This window comes from Pongo pygmaeus, chromosome 10 (genome assembly GCF_028885625.2).
Source record: "Pongo pygmaeus isolate AG05252 chromosome 10, NHGRI_mPonPyg2-v2.0_pri, whole genome shotgun sequence".
NCBI classification, from domain to species: domain Eukaryota; kingdom Metazoa; phylum Chordata; class Mammalia; order Primates; family Hominidae; genus Pongo; species Pongo pygmaeus.
Genome location: NC_072383.2, coordinates 78,535,557 through 78,562,528, shown reverse-complemented (window position 1 = coordinate 78,562,528; position 26,972 = coordinate 78,535,557). Strand labels below are relative to the sequence as shown.

The 26,972-nt window shown below is 35.1% G+C and overlaps 1 protein-coding gene across 1 annotated transcript in view; it reads right to left on the bottom strand.

Moving 5' to 3' along the window:
* The window catches only part of PTPRQ (protein tyrosine phosphatase receptor type Q), a 217,690-nt gene that overhangs the window by 158,240 nt on the left and 32,478 nt on the right, over positions 1–26,972 (bottom strand). Inside the window, exons 12-17 of the mRNA XM_054443718.1 lie at positions 26,767–26,946; positions 26,034–26,141; positions 25,609–25,890; positions 17,476–17,658; positions 17,012–17,113; positions 13,220–13,340 (exon numbers count right to left, since the gene is read on the bottom strand). Of these exons, the coding sequence (XP_054299693.1) occupies positions 13,220–13,340; positions 17,012–17,113; positions 17,476–17,658; positions 25,609–25,890; positions 26,034–26,141; positions 26,767–26,946 (976 nt within the window). The remainder of the gene's footprint in view (positions 1–13,219; positions 13,341–17,011; positions 17,114–17,475; positions 17,659–25,608; positions 25,891–26,033; positions 26,142–26,766; positions 26,947–26,972) is intronic.

Genomic DNA, 26,972 nt, shown 5'->3' with positions numbered 1-26,972 from the left:
GAAACCCGAGAGTGACAGAGAGAGAGAGAGAGAGAGAGAGACAGAATATGACTGTTAGTATTACACAGAATTTTAAAATTTTATTAAAACCATGTACCCAAAGATGTATGATCACACTCCCGGAGAAAACAATCCACGGGCTTTCCATTGCACTCGCAAGAAAATTCAAACTTCTTATTCTGGCTTCAAGACTCAATGTATATGGCCTAACCACCTCTCCAGCTTTATCTGCTCCCACTTTTATTCTGTGCCATTATACACAAGACACAAAGGCCATCTCATTGTTGACCACATCAAGCTTCTTGCTGTTAACCACACCTGATAACGTTATCAGGACATTTCAGCTATGTGTATCAATATATTCCCATCTTTGCTTAAGCCAATTTAGGACGAGTCCAGTACTTGAAACAAAAAGAATCTTCACTGTTATTAATCTTGACCTGTTCCCTTATTTCAATAGTTCAACATATGCCTTGATTCTGAGGATTTCCACTGTCTTCATCACTTCTCCCCGAACAAGCCCTACTCTGTGTGTTCAAACTGTACTAACCAGTAATCCAACTGGTTTAACTCATGAAACAGTGTAATTATCATTCTGTCGTAATAGATGCAGTCCATCAATGAACACAGACGAATATTAAGCCAATAATTTTTTGGTAGAAATATCCCACATGACTTGATGCAAAAAGCTTACTTAAACCCACTAAATATTTTTAACACATGCTGTTATCAAATTCAGACTTCTATAATCCTATAAATGCGCTGTTTTATTTTTAGAACAAAGGCCAATCATAACACATATTCCTATTGGTGTTTGGTAAAAGCATAAATTGAGAGTAACACAGATCAGGGTGTGAATTCTGACTCTGTCATCCTTAGCTCTGTAACCTTACCTGTGTCCTTAATCTCATCAAGAACATTTCCACAACTGTAAAATGGGGATAATATTCTTTTCTTTGTGGTATTTTTGAAAAAAGAAAAAATATGTAAGAAACATTTGTCTCAAAATGGTAACTAGTACACTGTAAACTAAAAATAAAATCCTAAGCCTGGCAACCAACTGAATCTTAAAAAACATGGAGTTTCTGGCCATGACAGGATGGGAGATCAGACACAACTCAGTATATCCCCCACTGCTTACTGTTAGACACAACAGCTGACCTAAATTAATGCTAAAATTGTGCAATATTCTGTTTTTACACTGCTGATAAAGACATACCTGAGACTGGTAATTTATAAAGAAAAAGAAGTTTAATGGACTCACAGTTCCATGTGGCTGAGGAGGCCTCATAATCATGGCAGCAGGCAAAAGGCCTGTCTTAATGGTGGCAGGCAAGAGAGGATAAAAGCCAAGTGAAAAACCCCTTATAAAACCATCACGTCTCATCAGTGTGCTGTATTCAGGAAACCCATCTCACATGCAGAGACACACATAGGCTCAAAATAAAGGGATGGAGGAAGATCTACCAAGCAAATGGAAAACAAAAAAAGGCAGGGGTGGCAATCCTAGTCTCAGATAAAACAGACTTTAAAACAACAAAGATCAAAAGAGACAAAGGAGGCCATTATAATGGTAAAGGGATCAATTCAACAAGAAGAACTAACTATCCTAAATATACATGCACCCAATACAGGAGCACCTAAATTCATAAAGCAAGTCCTTAGACACCTACAAAGAGACTTAGACTCCCACACATTAATAATGGGAGACTTTAACCCCCTACTGTCAACATTAGACAGATCAACGAGACAGAAAGTTAACAAGGATATCCAGGAATTGAACTCACCTCTGCACCAAGCGGACCTAAAAGACATCTACAGAACTCTCCACCCCAAATCAACAGAATATGCATTCTTTTCAGCACCAAACCACACCTATTCCAAAATTGACCACATAGTTGGAAGTAAAGCACTCCTCAGCAAATGTAAAAGAACAGAAATTACAACAAACTGTCTCTCAGATCACAGTACAATCAAACTAGAACTCAGGATTAAGAAACTCACTCAAAACCATTCAATTACATGAAAACTGAACAACCTGCTCCTGAATGACTACTGGGTACACGACGAAATGAAGGCAGAAATAAAGATGTTCTTTGAAACCAACAAGAACAAAGACACAACATACCAGAATCTCTGGGACACATTCAAAGCAGTGTGTAGAGGGAAATTTATAGCACTAAATGCCCACAAGAGAAAGCAGGAAAGACCTAAAATTGACACCCTAACATCACAATTAAAAGAACTAGAAAAGCAAGAACAAACACATTCAAAAGCTAGCAGAAGGCAAGAAATAACTAAGATCAGAGCAGAATTGAAGGAAATAGAGACACAAAAAACCCTTCAAAAAATCAATGAATCCAGGAGCTGCTTTTTTGAAAAGATCAACAAAATTGATACACCACTAGCAAGACTAATAAAGAAGAAAAGAGAGAAGAACCAAATAGACACAATAAAAAAAGATAAAGGGGATATCACCACCGATCCCACAGAAATACAAACTTCCATCAGAGAATACTATAAACACCTCTATGCAAATAAACTAGAAAATCTAGAAGAAATGGATAAATTCCTTGACACATACACTCTCCCAAGACTAAACCAGGAAGAAGCTGAATCTCTGAATAGACCAATAACAGGCTCTGAAATTGAGACAATAATTAATAGCTTACCAACCAAAAAAAGTCCAGGACCAGATGGATTCACAGCCGAATTCTACCAGAGGTACAAAGAGGAACTGGTACCATTCCTTCTGAAACTATTCCAATCGATAGAAAAAGAGGGAATCCTCCCTAACTCATTTTATGAGGCCAGCATCATCCTGATACCAAAGCCGGGCAGAGACACAACCAAAAAAGAGAATTTTAGACCAATATCCTTGATAAACATTGATGCAAAAATCCTCAATAAAATACTGGCAAACCGAATCCAGCAGCACATCAAAAAGCTTATCCACCATGATCAAGTGGGCTTCATCCCTGGGATGCAAGGCTGGTTCAATATACGCAAATCAATAAACATAATCCAGCACATAAACAGAACCAAAGACAAAAACCACATGATTATCTCAATAGATGCAGAAAAGGCCCTCAACAAAATTCAACAGCCATTCATGCGAAAAACTCTCAATAAATTAGGTATTGATGGGACATATCACAAAATAATAAGAGCTATTTATGACAAACCCACAGCCAATATCATACTGAATGGGGAAAAACTGGAAGCATTCCCTTCGAAAACTGGCACAAGACAGGGATGCCCTCTCTCACCACTCCTATTCAACATAGTGTTGGAAGTTCTGGCCAGCGCAATTAGGCAGGAGAAGGACATAATGGGTATTCAATTAGGAAAAGAGGAAGTGAAATTGTCCCTGTTTGCAGGTGACATGATTGTATATCTAGAAAACCCTATTGTCTCAGCCCAAAATCTCCTTAAGCTGATAGGCAACTTCAGCAAAGTCTCAGGACACAAAATCAATGTGCAAAAATCACAAGCATTCTTATACACCAATAACAGACAAACAGAGAGCCAAATCATGAGTGAACGCCCATTCACAATTGCTTCAAAGAGAATAAAATACCTAGGAATTCAACTTACAAGGGATGTGAAGGACCTCTTCAAGGAGAACTACAAACCACTGCTCAATGAAATAAAAGAGGATACAAACAAATGGAAGAACATTCCATGCTCATGGTAGGAAGAATCAATATTGTGAAAATGGCCATATTGCCCAAGATAATTTATAGATTCAATGCCATCCCCATCAAGCTACCAATGACTTTCTTCACAGAATTGGAAAAAACTACTTTAAAGTTCATATGGAACCAAAAAAGAGCCCGCATCACCAAGTCAATCCTAAGCCAAAAAAACAAAGCTGGAGGCATCATGCTACCTGACTTCAAACTATACTACAAGGCTACAGTAACCAAAACAGCATGGTACTGGTACCAAAACAGAGATATAGACCAATGGAACAGAACAGAGCCCTCAGAAATAATGCCACATATCTACAACTATCTGATCTTTGACAAACCTGAGAAAAACAAGAAGTGGGGAAACAATTCCCTATTTAATAAATGGTGTTGGGAAATCTGGCTAGCCATATGTAGAAAGCTGAAACTGGATCCCTTCCTTATACCTTATACAAAAACTAATTCAAGATGGATTAAAGATTTAAATGTTAGATGTAAAACCATAAAAACTCTAGGAGAAAACCTAGGCAATACCACTCAGGACATAGACATGGGCAAGGACTTCATGTCTAAACACCAAAAGCAATGGCAACAAAAGCCAAAATTGACAAATGGGATCTAATTAAACTAAAGAGCTTCTGCACAGCAAAAGAAACTACCATCAGAGTGAACAGGCAACCTACAGAATGGGAGAAAATTTTTGCAATCTACTCATCTGACAAAGGGCTAATATCCAGAATCTACAATGAACTCCAACAAATTTACAAGAAAAAAACAAACAACCCCATCAAAAAGTGGGTGAAGGATATGAACAGACACTTCTCAAAAGAAGACATTTATGCAGCCAAAGGACACATGAAAAAATGCTCATCATCACTGGCCATCAGAGAAATGCAAATCAAAACCACAATGAGATACCATCTCACACCAGTTAGAATGGTGATCATTAACAAGTCAGGAAACAACAGGTGCTGGAGAGGATGTGGAGAAATAGGAACACTTTTACACTGTTGGTGGGACTGTAACCTAGTTCAACCCTTGTGGAAGTCAGTGTGGCGATTCCTCAGGGATCTAGAACTAGAAATACCATTTGACCCAGCCATCCCGTTACTGGATATATACCCAAAGGATTATAAATCATGCTGCTATAAAGACACATGCACATGTATGTTTATTGCGGCACTATTCACAATAGCAAAGACTTGGAACCATCCCAAATGTCCAACAATAATAGACTGGATTAAGAAAATGTGGCACATATACACCATGGAATAGTATATGCCATAAAAATGATGAGTTCATGTCCTTTGTACGGACATGGATGAAGCTGGAAACCATCATTCTCAGCAAACTATCGCAAGGACAGAAAACCAAACACCGCATGTTCTCACTCATAGGTGGGAATTGAACAATGAGAACACATGGACACAGGAAGGGGAACATCACACACCGGGGCCTGTTGTGGGGTGGGGGGAGGGGGAGGGATAGCATTAGGAGATGTACCTAACGTTAAATGATGAGTTATTGGGTGCAGCACACCAATATGGCACATGAATAGATATGTAACAAACCTGCACATTGTGCACATGTACCCTAAAACTTAAAGTATAATTAAAAAAATTGTATTAAAAGTAATATGTGATTAAAGACATAAAATCCAAAAAAAAGAAAAAAACCATCAGGTCTGATGAGACTTATTCACTACCATGAGAACAGTATGGGGGAAACTGCCACAGGATTCGATTATCTCCTACAGGTCCCTCCAACAACATGTGGAAATTATGGGAGCTACAATTCAACATGAGATGAGATTTGGGTGGGGACACAACCAAACCATATGAAATAGAGACCACGAGGCTGAGAGAACAGACTCTTCATGACAATAAGATACCAAATTATAGACATGACATATGGCCATGTCAGGCAAGGGTTAAGTCATGTATCCCTCCCAGTCCCCACCCAAAACACACACTTAACCTATGCTCTAACTGCCATAGGTTTTATTTTTCTCTAGCAGTTAAACAAGCACTGGCCTCAAGATAAGCAATATTAAAACAATTGTAGCTCACCACCAGACAGAGACTAACTGACCCCCTGTTCCACAAACCATAATTACAGCTTTGATTGGACAAGATACTGATTTCAGTAACTTTCTCCTGATAAGACCACTGACCATGGACTGGTTCTGGCTAATTTACAGAGGCTGTGCACTTGAATGACTTTGTGTACTGAAAAAATCCTCTCATGTATAGGACCTAATTGTAATACATTTAAATGTGAAGTCTTCACCCCAAAGTGAACATGGATCATTTGTTACATACATGTTTGTTCAATACACATGCGTCAGGACCACCTTCCTGAATATTCATAGCTCCTCCTGTAGCAGGTTGAATATGTACGTTTAGCTAACCCTTTCCACATAAAACTTCTACCCCGATCCCCCCTCCTTCAAAGTGCCCATCTCCGGTCTTTGCTGGAGGCACACTTCCCAGTCTGAGAGATGGCCACCTTGCAGGTTGTGATCCTTTAAAAGAAATACAGTCTCCTTTCTAAATTTTTAGATTGTGAGAATTTTAAGTTAATAGCACTATTCTTGATTCAGTTCCTTCAGCTTTCTGAGACATTTTGTTCCCCAAGTCTGACATGCAAAGAAATCACAATCTCTCTCAGTGTTCTGCATTTCAAAAACTTGATGAGAAGATTGCCTAAATCAACAGTTAATAACTCAAAATTCAGACAAGTAAAAAAATGACTAAAAAGTTTGGTTTAAAATAAGGTTTGGTGGTGAGAAGTGAAAGTTCTCTATAATAAAAACTATAAAATATTGATGAAAAAAGTGAAGAGGACACCAAAAAATGGAAAGTTATTCGATGTCATGGGGTGGAAGAATCAATTTTATTAAAATATCCTATCTATACTAGCCAAAGCAATCTACAGATGCAATGCAATGTCTGTCAAAATATCAAATTCTTCACAGAAATAGAAAAAATATCCTAAAATTTATATGGAACCATGAAAGACCCAGAATAACAAAGCTATCCTAAGCAAAAAGAAAAAACTGGAGGAATCACATTATCTGACTTCAAATTATACTAGAGTTATAGTAACCAAAATAGTATGGTACTGGCATAAAAACAGACACATAGACCAATGGAACAGAGTAGAGAATCCAGAAACAAGTTCACATACAATTAACTCATTCTTGATAAAGACGCCAAGAACATACATTGGATGAAGGACAGTCTCTTCAATAAATGGTGCTGGGAAAACTGGATATCTATATGCAGAAGAATGAAACTTGACCTCCATCTTTCACCATATACAAAAATTAAATCAAAATGGATTAAAGACTTAAATCTAAGACCTCAAACTATGAAACTATTGCAAGAAAACATTGGGTAAAATCTCCAGGATATTGATCTGGGTGAATATTTCTTGAGTAATACTCCACAAGCATAGGCAACCAAAGCAAAAATGGGCAAACGGGATCACAACAAGTTAAAGAGCTTCTGTACAGCAAAGAAAACAATCAACAAAGAAAAGAGACAACCCACAGAATGGGAGAAAATATTTGCAAACTATCAATCTGACAAGGGATTAATAACCAGAATGCATCAGGAGCTCAAACAACTGTACAGGAAAAAAACTAATAATCCAATCAAAAATGGACAAAATATTTGAATAGACATTTCTCAAAAGATGACATACAGATGTCAAGGGGGCATATGAAAAGGTGCTCAACATCACTGATCAACAGAGAAATGCAAATCAAAACTACAGTGAGATACCATCTCACCCCAGTTAAAATAGCTCTCATCCAAAAGACAGGCAATAATAAATGCTGGAGAGAATGTGAAGAAAAGGGAACCCTTGTACACTGTTGGTGGGAATACAAATTAGTACAATCACTATGGAAAACAGTTTGGAGGTTCCTCAAAAAAACTAAAAATAGAGCTAATGTAAAATCTAGCAATTCTACTGCTGGGTATATAGCCAAAAGAAAGGAAATCAGTATATGGAAGAGATATCTGCGTTTAAATGTTTGTTGCAGTACTCTTCACAATAGCCAATATTTGGAAGCAACCAAAATGTCCATCAACGGATGACTCGATAAAGGAAATGTGGTACATCTATACACAATGGAGTACTATGCAGCAATAAAAAAGAATGAGATGCCGTCATGGTCATTGTGTTAAGTGAAATAAGTTAGGCACAAAAGTCAAACTTCACATGTTCTCATTTATTTGTGGATGCTAAATATCAAAACAATTGAACTTACAGAGATAGAGAGTAGAAGCATGGTTACCAGAAGCTGGGAAGGGTAGTGAGGAGGGGTAGGGAAAGTGGGGATGGTTAATGGGTATAAAAAAATAAAAAGAATGAATATGACCTAGTATTTGACAGTGCAACAGGGTGACTAAAATAAATAATAATTAATTGTACATTATAAAATAAATAAAAGAGTATAATTGGATTGTTTATAACACTAAGGACAAATGCTTGAGAGGATGGATACCCCATGATGTTATTATTACTTGTTACACGCTTGTATCAAAGTATCTCATGTACCCCATAAATATATAAACCTACTATGTACCTACAAAATTTTCTTTAAGTTAAAATGAAATAAGAGGGTGTGATGGGAACCACGGTAAACAACAAAGCAAATGCTTCAAATAAAAGACAACCGCCATTCAACTCTGCTGATTTTTTTGCCACAGGAAATATGGCAAAAGTGTTCTGATTTTTATAAGAAACACAGGAAATTGAAGTTTTACAAGAGATCTCATTTTTTTAACACTGACAATCAATTCTAAATTTATGACCCACTTGCAAAGCATGAGTGGCCATGGGCTTGACCTTGACACTCAAGCTTCAGAGTGATTCAGAAAAATGACTATCAGGAAAGAGTTGAGAGAGAACATTGGTCATCCCACTAGAAACCTCATATTAAGCCGTAAAGAGCATTCATGTGCTCTACTGCACCATCTATCTGTATTTCTTTCTTTCATCTTCCCAACCTAGCCTCAGTACTCCATGTCTATAACGTTACTTGTCAAACTCTTGACAGTCATTCCTGCTGCCTTCATACACTGCCTCCACTGAGATGCTCTCCTAATTCATAAATCTATTTTTACCACTTTCACTCCAAAATGGATATAACTTTAGAAAATCTGAAATGGCCCCCTTCCCATTCTGATGATTGATCTATATTATATGCAGTAACCATGAGGTCATTTTTAACATGGTGAAAATCTTTTTGAAAACTTGAAGAAACTAGAGTAGGTATACTTTTTTAGGATTCAGAAGTCCATTTACAAAGGTAAGTTTTTATGTTACTGGGGGAATTATTTGACCAGTGATATTTAATAAAGAGCTGCATTAGAATTATTTTGACTTCCTAATAAATTCTTTGGCAAGTATTTTTCAATTATTTCACATGGGCATATCTTATCTGCAATACGTCTTCAATCGTTTTAAGGTGCTGTATGTTATATATCTCCCCAAAGAGTTTAATAAACATTTGTCAGACTGACTGTTTCAGAATTACCTCTCGTAATTACTACTAAGAAAATTGAGAAACATTTCAGAGTCAAGATTTGTATATAAGTTAGAATTTTCAGCATCACTTTCAGTCCTCAGTCTTTTAGCTATAGAGGGTATATTCTCTTAGAAGTTTCCTAAAGAAAGAAGAAAACTACTGTTAAATTTTACTGACACATCTAGAAGTAAAAGTGCTAAACAATTCCAAGTTGAATTCAAGAAAATAGTAAATAAATAAGTTCTACTAGAACATCATGCCTCAATTCAAAATATATTAGAAGAATAAGCTTACAGTGCTCCAATATAAATCCATTTATTAAATGGTGGTTGCCCTAGGAATTCAAGGACTGTGTATCATTTGAAAAATATGTGTTATTTATCAATAACCTCGGGGGGGAAATGCTAGTTTACTATCTTGATGGATGATAAAAGTTATTTTGCAAAGCAAACTTCAGAAGGAAAAATCATTTTAAAATGCAATGGATTAAAACAGATTTCTGAACACACCATCTACAAATCAAATGTGACTCATACAATAATGGATATAAAATGGTTACACATTAACCCTCATGAGTTATTTTATCAAGAAATATTCATGATAAAGAAAAAAAGTTAACCAATATAACAAATATAATAGGCAGCCTGCACTTTGAAGACACACTCAAAAAAAAAAAAAAAAAAAGAAATATTCAGCCAGGTGCAGTGGCTCACGCCTGTAATCCCAGCACTTTGGGAGGCTGAGACAGGAGGATCACCTGAGGTCAGGAGTTCAAGACCAGCCTAGCCAACATGGCAAAACCCCATCTCCAGTGAAAATAAATAAATAAATAAATAAATTAGCTAGGTGAGGTAATGGGCACCTGTAATCCCAGCTACTCGGGAGGCTGAGGCAGGAGAATCACTTGAACCCAGGAGGCAGAGGTTGCAGTGAGCCAAGATGGCGCCACTGCTCTCCAGCCTGGGCAACAGAGTGAGACCCCCTCTCAGAAAAAAAAAAAAAAGGAAATATTCAAATAAATGTTTTTATAAGAATTTGCTAATTATTGGAGCAACTGAAATAATGGCAACTGAGAATTATGAGAGAACTATGGACTCCTGAAACAGGAATCCTGCTAACAATGATAGCTACCATTTATTAAGTACTTTAGAGGAACCAAAGATAATTGAGTGTTAGAGCAAAGATTCAAACCCATGTCTCACTGACTAAAAACCTATGTGTATTACATTATGATATCTGCCTCCTCTCCCCAAAACTGATTATGGTAAGAGTCCCCAAAAAAGATTAGTGATCACTAATGAAGGAATCCAGAATTATGACCATTCTCTTCGCTACACTTACTATACCTTACAGGGTTATTTCCAACACACGCCCACTGGGGTTTCAGGTGTAAACATTCACCCCTAGACCCTGCCATGGGGTAGGAGCCCCACAACCTGCCCGTCTGCATGCTCTCCTTGGAGGTTTGAGCAGGGGGGCACCAGAGAATTGAGCCACACCCCCATCGCACGCCCCGAGAGCAGGACAAGGGAACTTTGTCTGTTTCAATATCATGGATTTGAGATTCCCTCACCCCACTTTCATTGGGCTTCCCCTGTACCCAGACTACCTCAGAAAATGAGATAAGGATACCTCTAGAAGGATGAGAGAAAAAGTACAATTGAAGAGTTAAACTTCGAATTGATTGAATATTTACCCAAAAGAGACCAAATTAAACACAGAGGGAATGAGAAATGAATAGGTTGTCTAAAATCAGTGCTTTCATCAACCCCAGCATCATTGCAAAAAGCAAAAATAACCAGTTACAGAAAATAAAAGGTCATGTTCTATATGACATCAGAATTGTAGCATATAAAATTTGAGCCATGCTATATTCTTAAGAGGTGGTGTAATGTACATTGTCATTACTTATTCCTAACAAATCCTGGTACCTTTAGACATTTTGGAACTATAAATAGACAACTAAAGTTATAGCTAAGTTCCTAGAATAGGAGGCTCCCATTGACATGGAGTTCATACCCAGAGAGAGAAAAACTGGGTGAACAGCATCCCTTAAAATGCTATCCAACCACGTGTGTTTCTGTCTAGGTGTGCTATGCATTATGCTAGAAATACATGGAAGCTCTAGGGAGGGAAGCATGATCACTGAATAGAACACAATTATTCTCATAATGCAGGGCTGAAAATCCCAGCCAGAAAAATCTTGATTCTCACTTAATCTGTTTCATTTAAATTTTTTTCTAACTTAGTCAATGCCATCAAATTCTAGTAGTAAACACACTTGATTCAAAAATCTAGAAGTCATCTTTGATTCTTCTCTTTTTCTTATCTGCACAGCCAATCCATCACCAAGTCCTGTTAGTTTTTCTTCCCCAATGTAGCTCAAAGCTGCCTACTTCTCCCCTCCGTTGCCACTACCATCTCTTTCCCAGACTACTAAAATAGCTTAGCATCCCTGCTAACACTTTTGTCCCTGACAATTCATTCTTTATAAGGAATCTAAAGTGATTTAAATTATCTACGAACTCCCTTTATAGTTAAAATGAAAACAAAATCCTTACCATGGCATGACTCCTGAACTTTATTTCCTGTCCCCATTGTTACCCTCCTCTGGTTCTCTAATCCCTAGCAACATTGACCTCCTTTCTGGTCTTCAAAGTGACAAGTTTTGTTTCCCCACAGAGCTTGTGCAGTTGGTATTCCCTCCTTCTTGAAAGTTCTGCCCTGTAGATTTTTACATGGCAAGAAGCTCTTTCTTGTCAACTGGATCACAGTTCAATGACACTTCTTCAAAGAGAACTTCCTGAAGCATCCCATCAAAAGTAGACCTCCTTCCTCGCAACGTTCCCTTGTTTGCTTGTTTATAGGTATATAATCCAGTTATCTCTTGGGAGTGTAAGAGATACAAGACCGTTGAGGGCAAGGGTCTTATGTGAGTCTTGTTCATGAGTATATAGGTATTCTATCAATATTGTTCAATGAATGAATGAGTGAATAAATAAATAGGGTAACGAAAAGGAATGGTTACCTTCTTCCCACTGCTTCCTTTTCACTAACTGGGAGTCACGACACTCCCAGTTTCACCATGACTAGGCAAAGTCACTAGGAATCAGGCAACAAAGAAAACAAAAAATATAGTCTTAAAGAGAAATATGCAAAGGGATTAAAGGGGAATTAGGGAAAGAAAAATCTTAATTTAGGAAAGAGAAGAAGAGAAGACTTCTTTAAAACATCATAGCATCTTCCTCAATGCTGGCCCTTCCAGTTCAGAAATATAAAAGGAAGTGGCTATGTTTTACAAAGTATTGTGTAAATTGTATTTTCTGAGTTGAAATATATGAAATCCACTAGGTAATGTGTTACCTAATTGGTGAATCTAAAGAGGATTTACATTACATCAAAGTGAAGACTTCAATCTACCAAGTTCTCATGAAGTAGTATAAGCATGTTAACTAACATGAGATACAATGTTGGATTTCATCTTTTTCACAATTGAAGGATAAACAGGTAATCAGGGTAACAATGATCAGAAACAAAATACATTGTTTAAATTTCAAATAAAAAATTGACCTTAAATAACAGATTTCTTTAAAAATAGCTATTTTAAATGTTTATTAAAATTACTCTGCTCAAGGGACACTTGAAAGACAGTGACATGAGACTACTTGTGTAAAACTTCAGAAGTGTAAAAGTATATGCTTACATTCATACAAATTGACTTGTCAATGACTTTTAAGAGTAGAAATTTAGTATAATTATGCATAACACATAATTTTTTGTTTTAATTGCAAAATGATTTCATTTGACCATGATTGAACCACTACATAATACGGAAAAACTTGTTTCTTAATCAAAACATATTAACTAGCCTATTAATAATCAGGTTCCTGATGTAGCACCACATTCTGAAATCTAAAAACTACATTCCTATTATGTTACAGATTAATATCTGTTCTCAGAAGTATTTCCAAAAAAAAATTATTACCAGACATAAACTGTGTAATAAAGGATAATTCCATTTGGCTCCAGGGGTGGTTGCCATGACAACTTCACCGTGACACCAGACAACTGTTTTACAGAGAAGTCTTGAGGGGGTGAATCAGGAGCTGTAAAGTTAGGATATAGAATAATGTGTTTTATTAAACATATATAAGAAAAAGTTAACATGGAAATGCACACAATTTTTATTATAAACTTTCTGGTAAAGGAATTAGGTTCAGTGCTTTTCTCCAGAAGCACAAGAGACTGTTTACTTTCAAAATGAGATGATAAAGGAAGATTTTGCATGGTGGTATTAGAACATCTGTTTCTGTGATTCAATGGAAAAAAATATTTCATGAGAAAGTAGAACAAGGGGTATGTCACAGTGACTCACCTACTGTTCAAGTACATCTTGGTCAACTGTCATCCTCTAATAAAAATAAAAACTTTATTGAGGGTGAATAAATATACAGTAAAAGAGATCCATAGACAATAAAAAAGAGGTGGGAAAAAAATCACACATCCAAGAAGTTGGGAAAGTGATAAGCATAACATTGAGAAAGCAGTTAAAATGACTGACCTCACAAATGATGAAAACTACATTCCTCAATCTCTGTTGTGTCATTAAAAAGTAAAATAATATCAAACTCTGTTCACTCAGTCTTCAAAATTGAATGGCTTACAAAGGAAATACCAATGTAGCACGTAAATAAGAAAATAGTTTAGAATCTACTTGCAACTCTGCTACAATAGTGTAAAATACAAATACATTTGCTATTCAGCATTGAATAAGCAATAAAAACATTACTGCAAAATAGTTAGCCAACTTTATATTTCCATTTAGGTAAAACATTTAGAATTACATTTCTCAGCTGCTGTGTAACACCACAGTAATGTCTTAGAATAATGGAATACAACTTTTTACATGTAAAAAAGGAAAACACTAAAATTTGGTTCATTGTTACAGTTATGCATGGAATGTGAATTCATAGGTAGCTAATAGAAATTCTGAGAATTTGTTTACATCTTTAAACAATGTCAATTGAAATACAGTTCATATACAGATCACTATTTCCAATAATTTGGACAGAATGCTACCTGACTTACTTCAATATTTTTTCTTTTTCACTTCTCTGAATAATCTCAGCTATAGTTGTATGTTTTCCCATGTGTGCATGTTTTCATTATTTAACTAACAATAAGTTTCCAAAAAAATTTTATTGAGCAGCAGAAAGTTTATGAGACAAGTTATAAGGAATAATAGTGATAGCTGTATTTGGCATTTTCATTTTGTTATTTTCACTGGCACTATAATAATGTTGCTATCAAATATTGATTATCACAGGAATGTATACATCAGTTAGAGATGTCTGTTTCCCAAGATAAGAATTATCTCTGAAAATTCTCTTTCATTTGTCAAAGCAAATACCTATAAATATTTTTCCTAGCATCCCTGTAAAATCTGTTTATTGTTTACAAAAAGGACCTCAATTAAAAATAGCAGTAATTTAGAAACTAATATGTGGCAACTAACCATTTCTACTCTATAATATGTTTTAAGATACTTATGTGGAATATCAGATAAAGTGTGGTGTCTTTAAAAGCTAACCTTCAGTAGATCTCTGAATATTTTATTCTTAATGTAAAACATTTTATTGCTAAGTAAATGTAATTAACATGTCTATCTAAAAAAATCACTGCACATCCACTGTAGCAGACTAAGTTTTAATCACTTTGGCATATGTATTCTAAAATATTTTGGCATACTTATTCTAAAATATAATCTAACAAAATTGAAACTAGAAAAATTAGAACTTTTGCAGTGCATTCAATTTGTCATCTCAGAGCATCTCAAGGTAGCTGAGAAGGAACTTCACAATCTATCACTCCTCTACCTGGCATGAGAACTTCATAAATCTCTCACTCCTCTACCTGGCATGATCTTTCCTGTTTCTCACCCTCCCTCTTTATTCATTTTCATGTCACAGCTTCGACATAACTTCCACAGCTACACTTTACCTTACACCCCAGAGTAACTTAGGTCCTTCTTTTGTCCTGGTGAATAATTTGGGGGAATATTTATACCAGTAATTAAAAATCATAAAAATTATTTGTCCACACATTTGTCAAATTTAGGCCTCTTGTTCTAACCGCGAGCTTCATGAGGGCAAGGAGTTCCTAATTCCCAAATAGGCAAATTTTTTCAGATCTTTATCCATTCTCAATTTTGTGTAATTTTTCAGCAAGGGAGTCTTGTTCTTTACCCTGTTCCTTAGAAATCATATGACTTGGCCAAGAATTTAGATGGAACTTTACCTTGAGGAAGCATATTTTTAACAGCCCAGGTAATTCAGATGCACAACATACTTTGGAATTATTGACTTGAGTGGTAAAACTGCTGCCTGCTCAAAATATATGTTCACTACTGGTCTCATTCCATCATATAAGATCGCAAATTCTTACCATTAGGACCTTTCGATTAGATTAGTTATAAAGAAGTGGGTACTATTTTCAAAAAGGCATTGGTAAAATTCTTACTATATATAATCTTAGGTATTACATAAGATAGAAAGGAGCACTAACTTTCTTCCCTAGTTTTTAACCATTGACTCATTTGGAAGGATTTTTTAATTAAGATAATTTTAACTTTGAGAGCAAGGAGAATCTATTTATGAAGAAAAATTGGAATTTGGGCAGGTAAGTTTTGATGGAAAAGGAAGCATTAGTAAGTAGATGCAATGACTAGGGAAAACTGACCCACGGAGGCAGCCCACTTAGAAACTGGGGCAACCCAGAGAGCCCTAACCAAGATGCTTTGGTGAAATTCTTTGGTAGAGGTTAAAACATGGAGAGACCTGCAAAAAGAGAAGAGGGATTTGAAGACTTTATTATTTTGAAAAGAAAGAGAGCAATACAGGGAAAAGTCTCCCTTCCTAGCAGTGTCTAAGCACATTCTGCCCTTAACATTCACAGGCTATGGCCTAGCTTGAAGATGGGGAAACTTGAAAGAAAGAAAGATAAAAAAAGATACTCCACAAACACATATGATACTACCAGGCCTACCCTTCGTGGAAATAGGAATTCCTTTTACAGAAAAAATAATAATTTTCTTTAAATATGCAATGTATAAAACATAAAATGCAAATCTTAATCCCAAATATATTCTTAGCAATATAATTATAGTTATATTCTTAGCATAATGTGTGTCTAACTTGGTAAGGTGTCAATGTAAAGTGGCCTCAGTAGTAAAGTTGTTTTATTTGGGTCAGGGGAAGGTATGTTTAAATATTCAATATGAAAGCTACTAACATTGGGGAGTAGCATCTTGTCCAATTATATAGGAACCTATACAATAGCCTGATCTCATTATCAAGTTAATCCTTAATATCGTAAAAAAGTGCTGAACATTTACATAAACATAATCTGCTTCAAAGCTCATGTTAATGTGTATTTTTAAAAATGTAAAAGTTGAAAAACACAGTCATGACATATATCAGTTAACGTTCAAACCAAATTTTAAGCCTTAAAAATTCCCATGGAAAAACATGACTGACTGTTTTTTACAGAGTACTGATGACTTCAGAAAATAAAAAGCATTTTATGCCTGATTTCACTGAATTTAAATCTGATGTTGCTAGCTTCTTTTATACCATGACAATGAAATCTCTGTATAACGCTGGTATGGTACAGAACTGATACCCATGACTAGAGGAGTTTTTACATTGTTTCATTCTATACATGTGTATCTTGAAATGTTATAGAATCAAAATATATCAATATCCACTATTATATTTACCATCTTCCTCAGTCAGTATACTTATGGGAGCACTCCGAACTCCTTCACCTTTGAGTGTACTAGCAGACACCTCAATGATATATTGGGTATATTTCTTCAGTCCTAAAGAGAAATAAAATAGGTAAGTTCAAACTTACAAAATATCATTTAATAATATGCAAGAGGCAAACTATGAAATGGCTCTCAACACAATCTTCCAAAAATAAAAACTAAGTGAAAATGTCATTCTTTGGCAATAATAGCTCTTATTTATGAAGACAAAATGATATAGGATAATGTGGAAAAGGATGGATCTACAGTATTCTTTCATGTGACTTGCAATAAACTCCTAGCTTATTTAACCAAAAAGACAAAATTGTAATACCCTGCATGAAAATAATCTGAAAATATTAACATTAAGCTAATATTTGTGGCTACTCTGTCATTATAAATGCAAATATCCAATATTAGATTTGTTCTTTTACCTTTAATGTTTTGGGTTAAAGAGGTTGTATTTATAGTTCTTTCCTCATTTCCATTACTTCTCTTGAGATAAATTGTATATTTTTGTATGATTCCATTGGGACTACTTGGGGGAAGGAATGATAGCTCAATCACTCCAGAAGAAATATTTTTGTAAGTGATATTTTCTGGTGCACTATCAGGCACTGAAAGAAACAAAAATATAGATACATAAAACAATTCCATTCTAAAAATCTATTCTGCTGAAATTGTCACGGAAATGCACTAGGTTATTTACATGTGAACCTTCATTAGAATGTAATTGTAATAAACATCCTGAATGAAGTAAAGTATAAATAAATTATAATACTTACAACTGTATAAGAAAAATTTTCATTCAAAAGAAAATGCTACTATGATTCCACAGAATAACAGTTATAAGATGATACATTTACTAAAATACTTGGAACTATAGGAACCTATCTTGCACTGAAGAACACACAGATGCAAGAAAGAGAATTTTAAAACACTTAAAACTTGATTCTACTCCTCATTAATAATAATATGAAAAAAGATCAGTAGGTTAGTTTTGGTCGACAGCAAGGTCTATGTCAAGGCAAGGAGCCCCTCCTAGATGTGAGGTTGCATATTATGACCTGGCAGCAAAACCACCTCCCAAAAATATGGGATATCATTAAGTAAAACACTAGTTTTCTGTATCTACAACATTTCTATATTGAATACATTACGCATAAAATGGTTTTCTACGTATATTTGAGTACAAAACTATATACAAGGTTCCAATTCTGGTAAAATATTGGAACAGATACCCTAAACTGAGTGAATATCTTACTTAAAATAACTAAAACTCTGTATAATATTAAAATAAATTTTCTTTAAGAAGTTGTGGTGCTGAAAAGAAAGTTAGAATTCAGTGGTGACTGGCCAAAAAAGTCACAGAAAAACAAACAAGCAAACAAAATGCAAACATAGAAATCCTGAGAAGGAAGCTGTTAATAAAGCCAGTTTTGCTTTGCCATAGATTGGTTAATCCTGGTGCCTTTGCATTTGTATAGTAACATATGTGTAGTGTGTCAGAGAAAGACTATAAAGCCCTGGGGCCAGCTGAAAGATGAGCAATATCCCTGCAGAAAGATCTGAAACCCCCAAAGAATGCAACTTTAACCAGGGTTATTATACTGAACAATTCTAGGGGATACTTTAAATTCTTCTGCATGTACCATAGAAGTCTATGTGAATGGTAACTCCTGGTCTTGTGCAATGTGATGCATTCATTCTCAGGGAATAGGAAGTGAGAAATAAATCTACCATGCCGAGAGGACAGAAAGGAAACCTTCTTTCTCTGTTGCCACTCCTCTGTGTGGAGAGATAGAAAAGAAATAAATAATATGCTATTTTGGAATTATAAGCCTATCCCTATGATCATATGTTGACTAAATCCATGATATCTATATGTACCCTGAAGAAACCTCTACTTCAGAATTTAAATTAAAATAAAACTGTAGTCCTGAGCTGCTATTACTCCTAAGCAACTAGAAGGAAATAAAAAATACTTGCTGGAGGAACTCAACTTCAACACAAATCACATAAATTTCTCGCAGCAAAAGTTTCAAAGAATATGAGCTCACTGATAAAATCGCTAAACACACAAGCAAATCAGATATCAATAGTGAAAGTCAGCAAAGAAAAGAAAAAAAAAACACACACACACACATACACAGTAGTCAGATTTTGAGATTCCAGATATTGAAATGAAATAGAAATGTTTAATATGTTTCAAGAAATCAAACATATTTTAAAATATGAGCAAAGAATTATTTAAATAATGGTAAATAATATTAAATAACCAAGCAAGTTTGAAAGAGAACAAGATAGAGCTTCTGGAACAGAACAAAATAACTAAAATTAAAAATCTCCTGAGGTATTAAAGAGCAGATTAGATAAAGAAGAAGAGAACTTTAGTGAAAAGGATGATAGTATTGAAGAAATTATCAAGAATGTAGATCAAAGAAGAGAGTTATGGAAAATATAAAATGGCAGTTGAGACATAGATGATATCCGGAGGGAGTCTAAAATAATAGAGAAAATGAAGAAGAACTATTTAAAGGGATAATGGCTGAGGCTCATCAAAATTATTCAAAGATATCAAACATCAGATCAAATAATTTCAGTAAATCTCAAGCAGAAATTTTTTAAACCATATTTACACATATCATTGTGAAAATACAGAATACCAAAAAAGAAACCATCTTAACAGTACCAGGAAAAAAACAAATCTTCTACATAGGAATGACAATTAGACTGACAATTAACATCAACTGAAAAACAACTGGAATTCCATACCCAGAAAAATAAAGAGTAGCAAACTAAAAACATATTAAGACAATTAAAAAGTTCAGGGATAATGCCATCAACACATCCTCAGTAAATGAAATTGTAGACAATGTACTTCAGGTAGAAAACTATTTACCACAGATGAAAGATCAGAGTGGCCAAGATAATGGTTTAAAAATTGAGTATATAGAACAATAACATAAATAATTAACTTGGAGGGTTAAACAATATAAACTGAATAGGTAAATATTATTGCAACTTCTCAAAGTTGTATGTGTATATATTGTAATATACATTCTGGTGTTTAAAAAGTCTTCTTTTGATTGCACTTGCTCCTTCAGCTATTACTCAAGTCTACTCTCCACTTCTTATCAAAATTCCTCAAAATTTGCCATTCCTCATTTTCTAATTTTTTTTTTTTTGCCTATCATACTCTGTTAATCTCACTTCATTTTTCTCCATTTTTTTCTGTAAAATCTTGCCTGTGAAGTCACCAATGACCTCCATTCTTGCCAAACACTAATCAATTGTATGCCCCATCTTACTTTATTTGTCAGCAGCATTTGACATAGGGAATAAACTCCTTCTACTTGAAAATCTTTGTTCACTTGGCTTTGAAGGCACTATCTTCTTCTGGTTTTCCTTCTATTTCCAGTGATTTCTGCTTTGTCCTAGATTAGCTCTTCTACTTCTCAAAGTCTATGTGTGGTATTGCCCACGACATAGCTGTAAGCTTCTTAATGTCTCCCCCTGTTGTCCAGTGATATGACTTTATCCTCATCCCTTGATTGAATACCAAAGATACAGTGAGGCTCCAAATTATATATTCAGCTCTGGATCTTTTCCCTGAGCTTTAAACTTATTTATTTAACTGCCTTCATAATGGCACTTGGATATTTCAAACATGTTGCAAACAGAACTCCTGGATGTTCTCCATATTGACCTCTTCCCTGGACTTCCCCATCTAAGTAAATGGCACTACCACTCACCCAGATACTCGGACAAACAATCTAATAGTTTATCTTGATTTTTCTCTTTACTTCAACATCCAACATATTCAGCAGCAATCTTTGAAAACTGTAAATCATATAATGTTCCCATTTCATAATTCTCCAAAAGCTCCTCATTAAAATTGAACTCCAAAGTTCCTAGAATGGTACCCAAGAATCTCATGACCCACCTCTGCCTCTTGCTTCATCTGTGAATTCTCTACCCCAACTCACACTGTTCAAGTGACAGAAATGCCCTGCTCTGCCCCAACTCCACAGTTTTTTTCCTCTACAAGAAGTTGGCAATTGCTATTCTTCCTCTGGAAAACTTTTCATCCTTATCCTCATCTTATTTAATCCTGTACCTCATTAATGTCACTGGGCAAATATAGCCTCTCAGTGAGGCCTTTCCTCAGTCCTCCATCTCAAATAGCCCGCTCACTACTTTTCCTCTCTTCTATCCTTGATATTTTTCACTTAGTAAAACTTACCACTACCAAAAATCACAAATTTGTTTACTGATTTATTTTCTAATTTCTAATTTTCTGATTGTCTAGTGTCAAGTTTCAGGAAGAGATTGATTGTGTCTTGTTTACTGCTATAGCTACACTATCTAGTATGGTGGTAGAACATAATATGGAATCCATAAAAGCTGTTCAGTGAATGAATCAATATATTTAATATGCTACAGAATATATTAAAAACAAGAGAGAAACTCACAGGTAAAGAACAGATAGATATAAGATTGGGTTGAAAAACTCTTTAATTACAAAAAGGGAATTGTGATGCTATGCTTGAATTTTATAGCTCAGTGTAACTTCTGATTTTGTTTCTCTCTGCAGTTGTCTGCCTACCACCAGTAGTCAGTGTGTAAATATGCATTCCTGACCCAAGAATGATATCCTTTGCATTTTTATTCATTTACCCTTAGGGAATAACTAGTGCTGGATCATCAGGTAGATGAAGCAAGACAGACTCAATGACTTACTGATTTTGAAGAGTGATGACACACTTAGAATTTTCTGAAATAGCATAGAGTGTCCCCCAATTGTAAAAATATTTTATAAAGTAGATAACTGATGAATAAAAAGGAATGATTATAATCAGTTGGAATAAGCTGAACCTATTAAAACTCCAAAACAAAAAAAAAATACATAGTCCATGATGATAGTAAAAAAGGGAAGTTACCTTGAATCTGCCAAAAGACTATCATTTGGTATATATACCTTTAATGTATGCAGACAAATTTTAAAATGTTATTCATTAATACAAATAAATTTATGGGGGTCTACACAAAATTTTGGTCAACATCTAAGTTATTATCCACTCATGGTTGTTGCCCTGAATCAGACAAGGTGTTTTGTTAAAGGCTTACTGTAAAGATGGTTATGTCTTAAAAAGGAAAGGGAATATATGTAGATCATCAAAAGAGTAATTTGTATGGGAACTTCTCAAAGTTGTATTTATGATTATTACACCCTAAGTATGAGAAAATAAAAACTAATCTTAAGCTTATTGGAAAACTGCACATTCCATGATTAAAACACACACAAACACACACAAAGATACACACACACACACAAACACACACAGAATCAATCTTGTATTGACCTTTCCTGCTTGAACACAAGGGTGTTTTACTTCCAAGCATTAGTAAACTCTATCTCTTAAAAAGATAAGGCATTTAACCAAATAATTTACTCCTACTTTTAATTAGTAATATTAACACATCACTGAGTTAACACATCACTCAATTTCTCATGAAACAATATTGAAGAGTGGGCCCATATTTTTTTACATGAATAGAAGGTATAATTACTGTATTTAATAAGATTGTTTTGAGCCTAAACACAGAAAAATAGTTGCTCTTGAGCTCATCTTGCTTCAGATGACACTTGAGACCCTACTTAACATTCTAGCTTCCTCTTTTGCCAAAGGAGCTAAAGTGGGTGGTTTAATAGTAGCAAACATAATCTAGGAAAAGTCACTAATGTAGATTCCATTGTCTTCCATCTTCATCCAGGTGGAAAATGCACAGACCTGGAGACTACCCTAACTTAGGACAGAGAACCAGATATTAGGAAGATGGGCATTAAACCCTATACTCTTATTGTTAGGCCTGGCTAGGGAGCCATGGGATATGTTGGTTTCCCCTTCCCTTTATTTTTTTTAGCCATCTCAGGAGCCTATTAAATGAGGCCTGTAATGGGAGTCAGGAGGCCTATAGTCAAGCCCCAACTTTACTTCTCATGTAATATAACTTATGAGTCCTTTTACCCAAATGGTCCCAGGTCTCCTCACCTAAAAAATAAAGGGCTCTCCATGTCTTCTAAGACACTTTCCAAAATTAAAATTCTCATTTTAAACTAAATCTCAAAATTTATATTCACTTAAAGTTTATTGTCCCTGCCTTTGAATTAAACTCATACAAACAGACAATAAAACAGAAAATAAAATTACATTTTCAATACTAAGTAAAAGATTATGTGCATGTAATAATCAGAAAACAAAAACATTGCTTTACAATTCATCATTAAAATAAGGTGTTCTTGATGCTATGGCCACTTAAACGAAATACTTGATAAGCATTCATAAAAATGGTTATTATTTCATATCACAATAGAATCTTTCAAAGTTATTACTTTCCTCCCCATGCTGAGCAGAAGCCTAATGACAAAATATCAGTGTAACAATGAACAGAGAGATCTTAGATATAGTTTATAATTTACCAGCTTTGTTGATTACTTCCAAAACAGCATATGCTGTGAAAGGGAAATGGGTTTTACAGTCAGATGGGTTTGGATTCTAATTCCAGCTCATCACTTTCTAGCTGGTGCCATTAGGCAATTAAACACCCACCAACTAATAAAACTTAAGGAGGGAAGGAAATCCTTTTCTTCTACACTGCTTTATCCCCAGTAGGGCCTGGTATGTTATAAATATTTTTTGAATGAATGAACTTCTCAAACCCTCCATTTTTCATTAGACTCAGTTTTCCGTGAAGATAACAATAATGTATTGCTTCAATTTAGAATTTTTAAAAGACAATTTCTGTGAAACCTATTAGCAGGGCCCGTGACCCTTAATAGGTGCTAAAAATATGCTTGTTTCATTGCCTTGATCCACTGCAAAATAAAACTGAGTCATTAAAGAGCAGACAGTTTTCTCAAAAATACTTATTTTAGGTACAATATCTACAAAAGCAATGAAACATGCTAATATATGGATTAATATCAATTAATTGTCACGTCAAAGCTCTTGATAATGTAAAATGTTCCTTTCATTACTTTCTTATTCCTGCACTTTCAACTACTGCCATTATCTATGGGCTCTTTTGTATCATCTCATTGTATTCATTTCTGTGAATAGTCTCAACAGGATACTTTTCTACGAAAGTAAGCTACTTTACTAGATTTCTAGATCCTCAAGGTCAAGACAGAAATTTGTATATAGTATGTGGCTGAACTATATGAAATTGCTGATATTTGGCCATTTGTGACCTATAAAAATTGTCATTTCGTGTGGTTCCACCAGTAGCTAATCAGTAAATATTTATTGTTTTAAATGTACAATTAAAATAGTAACTTTATATTTAGTTATTAATTCTCAAAATACATTGTAGAATTGGCCTAATAGTTATGCCACCAATATATAATTATAACACAATATAAACAACAAAATAAGATTAACAGACAAATTGTCTTACTCTAGTTTCACCGAAACTAAAACACAAGTAATTCCTTGCTTGTATTACTTCCTTTAGATGGGATATCCTCTCCCAACCCATCCAGCAACCTCTATAACAGGGGTCCCCAGTCCCAGTGCCACGGACTAGTACCAGTCGGTGGCCTGTTAGGAACTGGGCCACACAGCAGGTGAGCATCATAAAGCTTCTGTATTTACAGCCACTCCCTATCGCCTGAATTACTGCCTGAGCTCTGCCTCCTGTCAGATCAGTGCCGACGTTAGATTTTCATAGGAGCGCAAACCCTATTGTGAATTGCCCATGCAAGGGATCTATGTTGTGTGCTTCTTATGAGAATTTAATGCCTGATGATCTGTCATTGTCTCCCATTACCCCCCAGATAGGACCATCTAGTTGCAGGAAAACAAGCTCAGGGCTCCCACTGATTCTATATTATGGTGAGTTGTATAATTATTTCATTATATGTTACAATGTAATAATAATAGAAATAAAGTGCACAACAAAGGTAATGTGCTTGAATCATCCAGAAACCAACCCCACTCCCCTCCCTAGTCCAGGGAAAAATTGTCTTCCATGAAACTGGTCCCCAGTGCCAAAAAGGTTGGGGACCCCTGCTCTATAACATTCTTCTGCCCATTCCAACCTCCTCATTAAGATCCAGGCCAAATGCTATCTCCGCCATAAGTCTTCTCCAGGCATGCCATTTTTGTGCTCCCACTCTGCACCACTATCTATACACATACCTCATTAGAATCTCAGAATCTATTCCTACGAGTATGTCTCACTTTTACCTATTCAAAAGCAAGTAGCCATTCAACCTAAAATTTATAGGTACATTGAAAGAATCCTTGGTTTCTCAAGGTCTTTTCATTTGAAAATTCACAGATTTTTATTAGAAGTTCCCTTATATAAATCAGACTTAAAAATTTGTACAATAAACCTTTTCCTGCACTTTTGCCTGAAAAAGAAAATTAAATTCTGGATTATACAAAACAAAATAATGAGTGATTTTAGATTATGTAAAATGTAAACAACATGGCGATTATCAGCTATGCTTACTATATCACTGTGTATTATTAAACAAACAAAGCAAAACAAAAGCTCACCAGTCTCCGAAGTCCTTACAGAGAGTAAAGAAGATACCTGATTGCCATGACCAAATCTGGTATAAGACCTTACAGAAATGTTATAGAGGGTGTGAGGTCTTAAGTTCCTTAATATTATGTCTGTTGTTGATGTGTTCTTCATATATAAAGTATCTATATTTTTATATAGCACTTCATAAGCAGTAATGATCCCGTTGGGCTTTTCGGGTGGTGACCACTTCAACCTTATTTCATCTGCGGTAACATCAATTACTTCAACATCTTGAGGTGATGATTCTGGTTCTAAGGGAAGAAAAGAAAATTTTTAGTACCTATATTTTTATTGATGTTTGTTGCTTTAGACCCTAGAGGTAGCATAAAGTGAAGGCAGTGAGCATGTACAACCACTTTTAAAAAAAAATTAAAACTGCAATTGATATTCTTACCATCTTCTGAAGTTCTCACAAAGATGTCATTTTCTTCAGACAAAGAACTTTCTCCAACGTGAGTTGAGGCTGCCACTCTCATTTTGTATTTTGTGTATTTCTTTAACCCTATAAGGACAAGAGACAAACTGTTTAATGTCCTTAAAATAATATTCTTGGGATTGGTGCCATTTAATATAAGGCCAATAAGAATAATTTATATGGGGGACTAGATATCTATATCGCTTCCAAATGAATTACAGTCTCCTCAAATTCTTGGGCTTATAGGTCTTTCCATGTTGGTGACTTCAAGTTCTTTCCTAAAATACTAAGGCAATAATTTAAATTTGCGAAAGTAACTTTTTGGCACACTGCAGGGGGTATAGTTGACTTGGCACAAATACCATGTCAGCTGAATTACTTCAGCTGATTTTTGCATTCGTACATTTTAGTCTTCAATAATGAGTTATTTTGATATACCAGATACAGTATTCCTTAAGTTAAGTAAATTTCTATGAAGCTTGTGATCTGATGCTTTTTACTTCATTGTGGGTAAATCTAGTTAAAGAAAAACACATTAAATAGAGTTACGTATGCAGGTATTTTAAAGATATTCATGGTGACACAAAACAACAAAATATGAAGTGACATAGCATGTGTTCTGTAGTATATAAGGCACAGGGAGATGGGCATATTTTCCACCAGAATAGAAATATAAAACGAACAACAACAACAACAAAGCATTGTTTTCTACCTGTTATGAGAAAGCTGTTATCTATAGTAGTTATCTGGAATGCACTGTTCGTATCCAGTTCCATCGCATAAATCGTATAGTGAGTTATTTTTCCATTGGGATATGCTGGAGGATCCCAATATAACAAAATAGATGAAGAACTAATATTTTTATAGTTTATAATTTTAATGGAGCTTGGCACTTAAAAAGAAGAATGAACATATGAA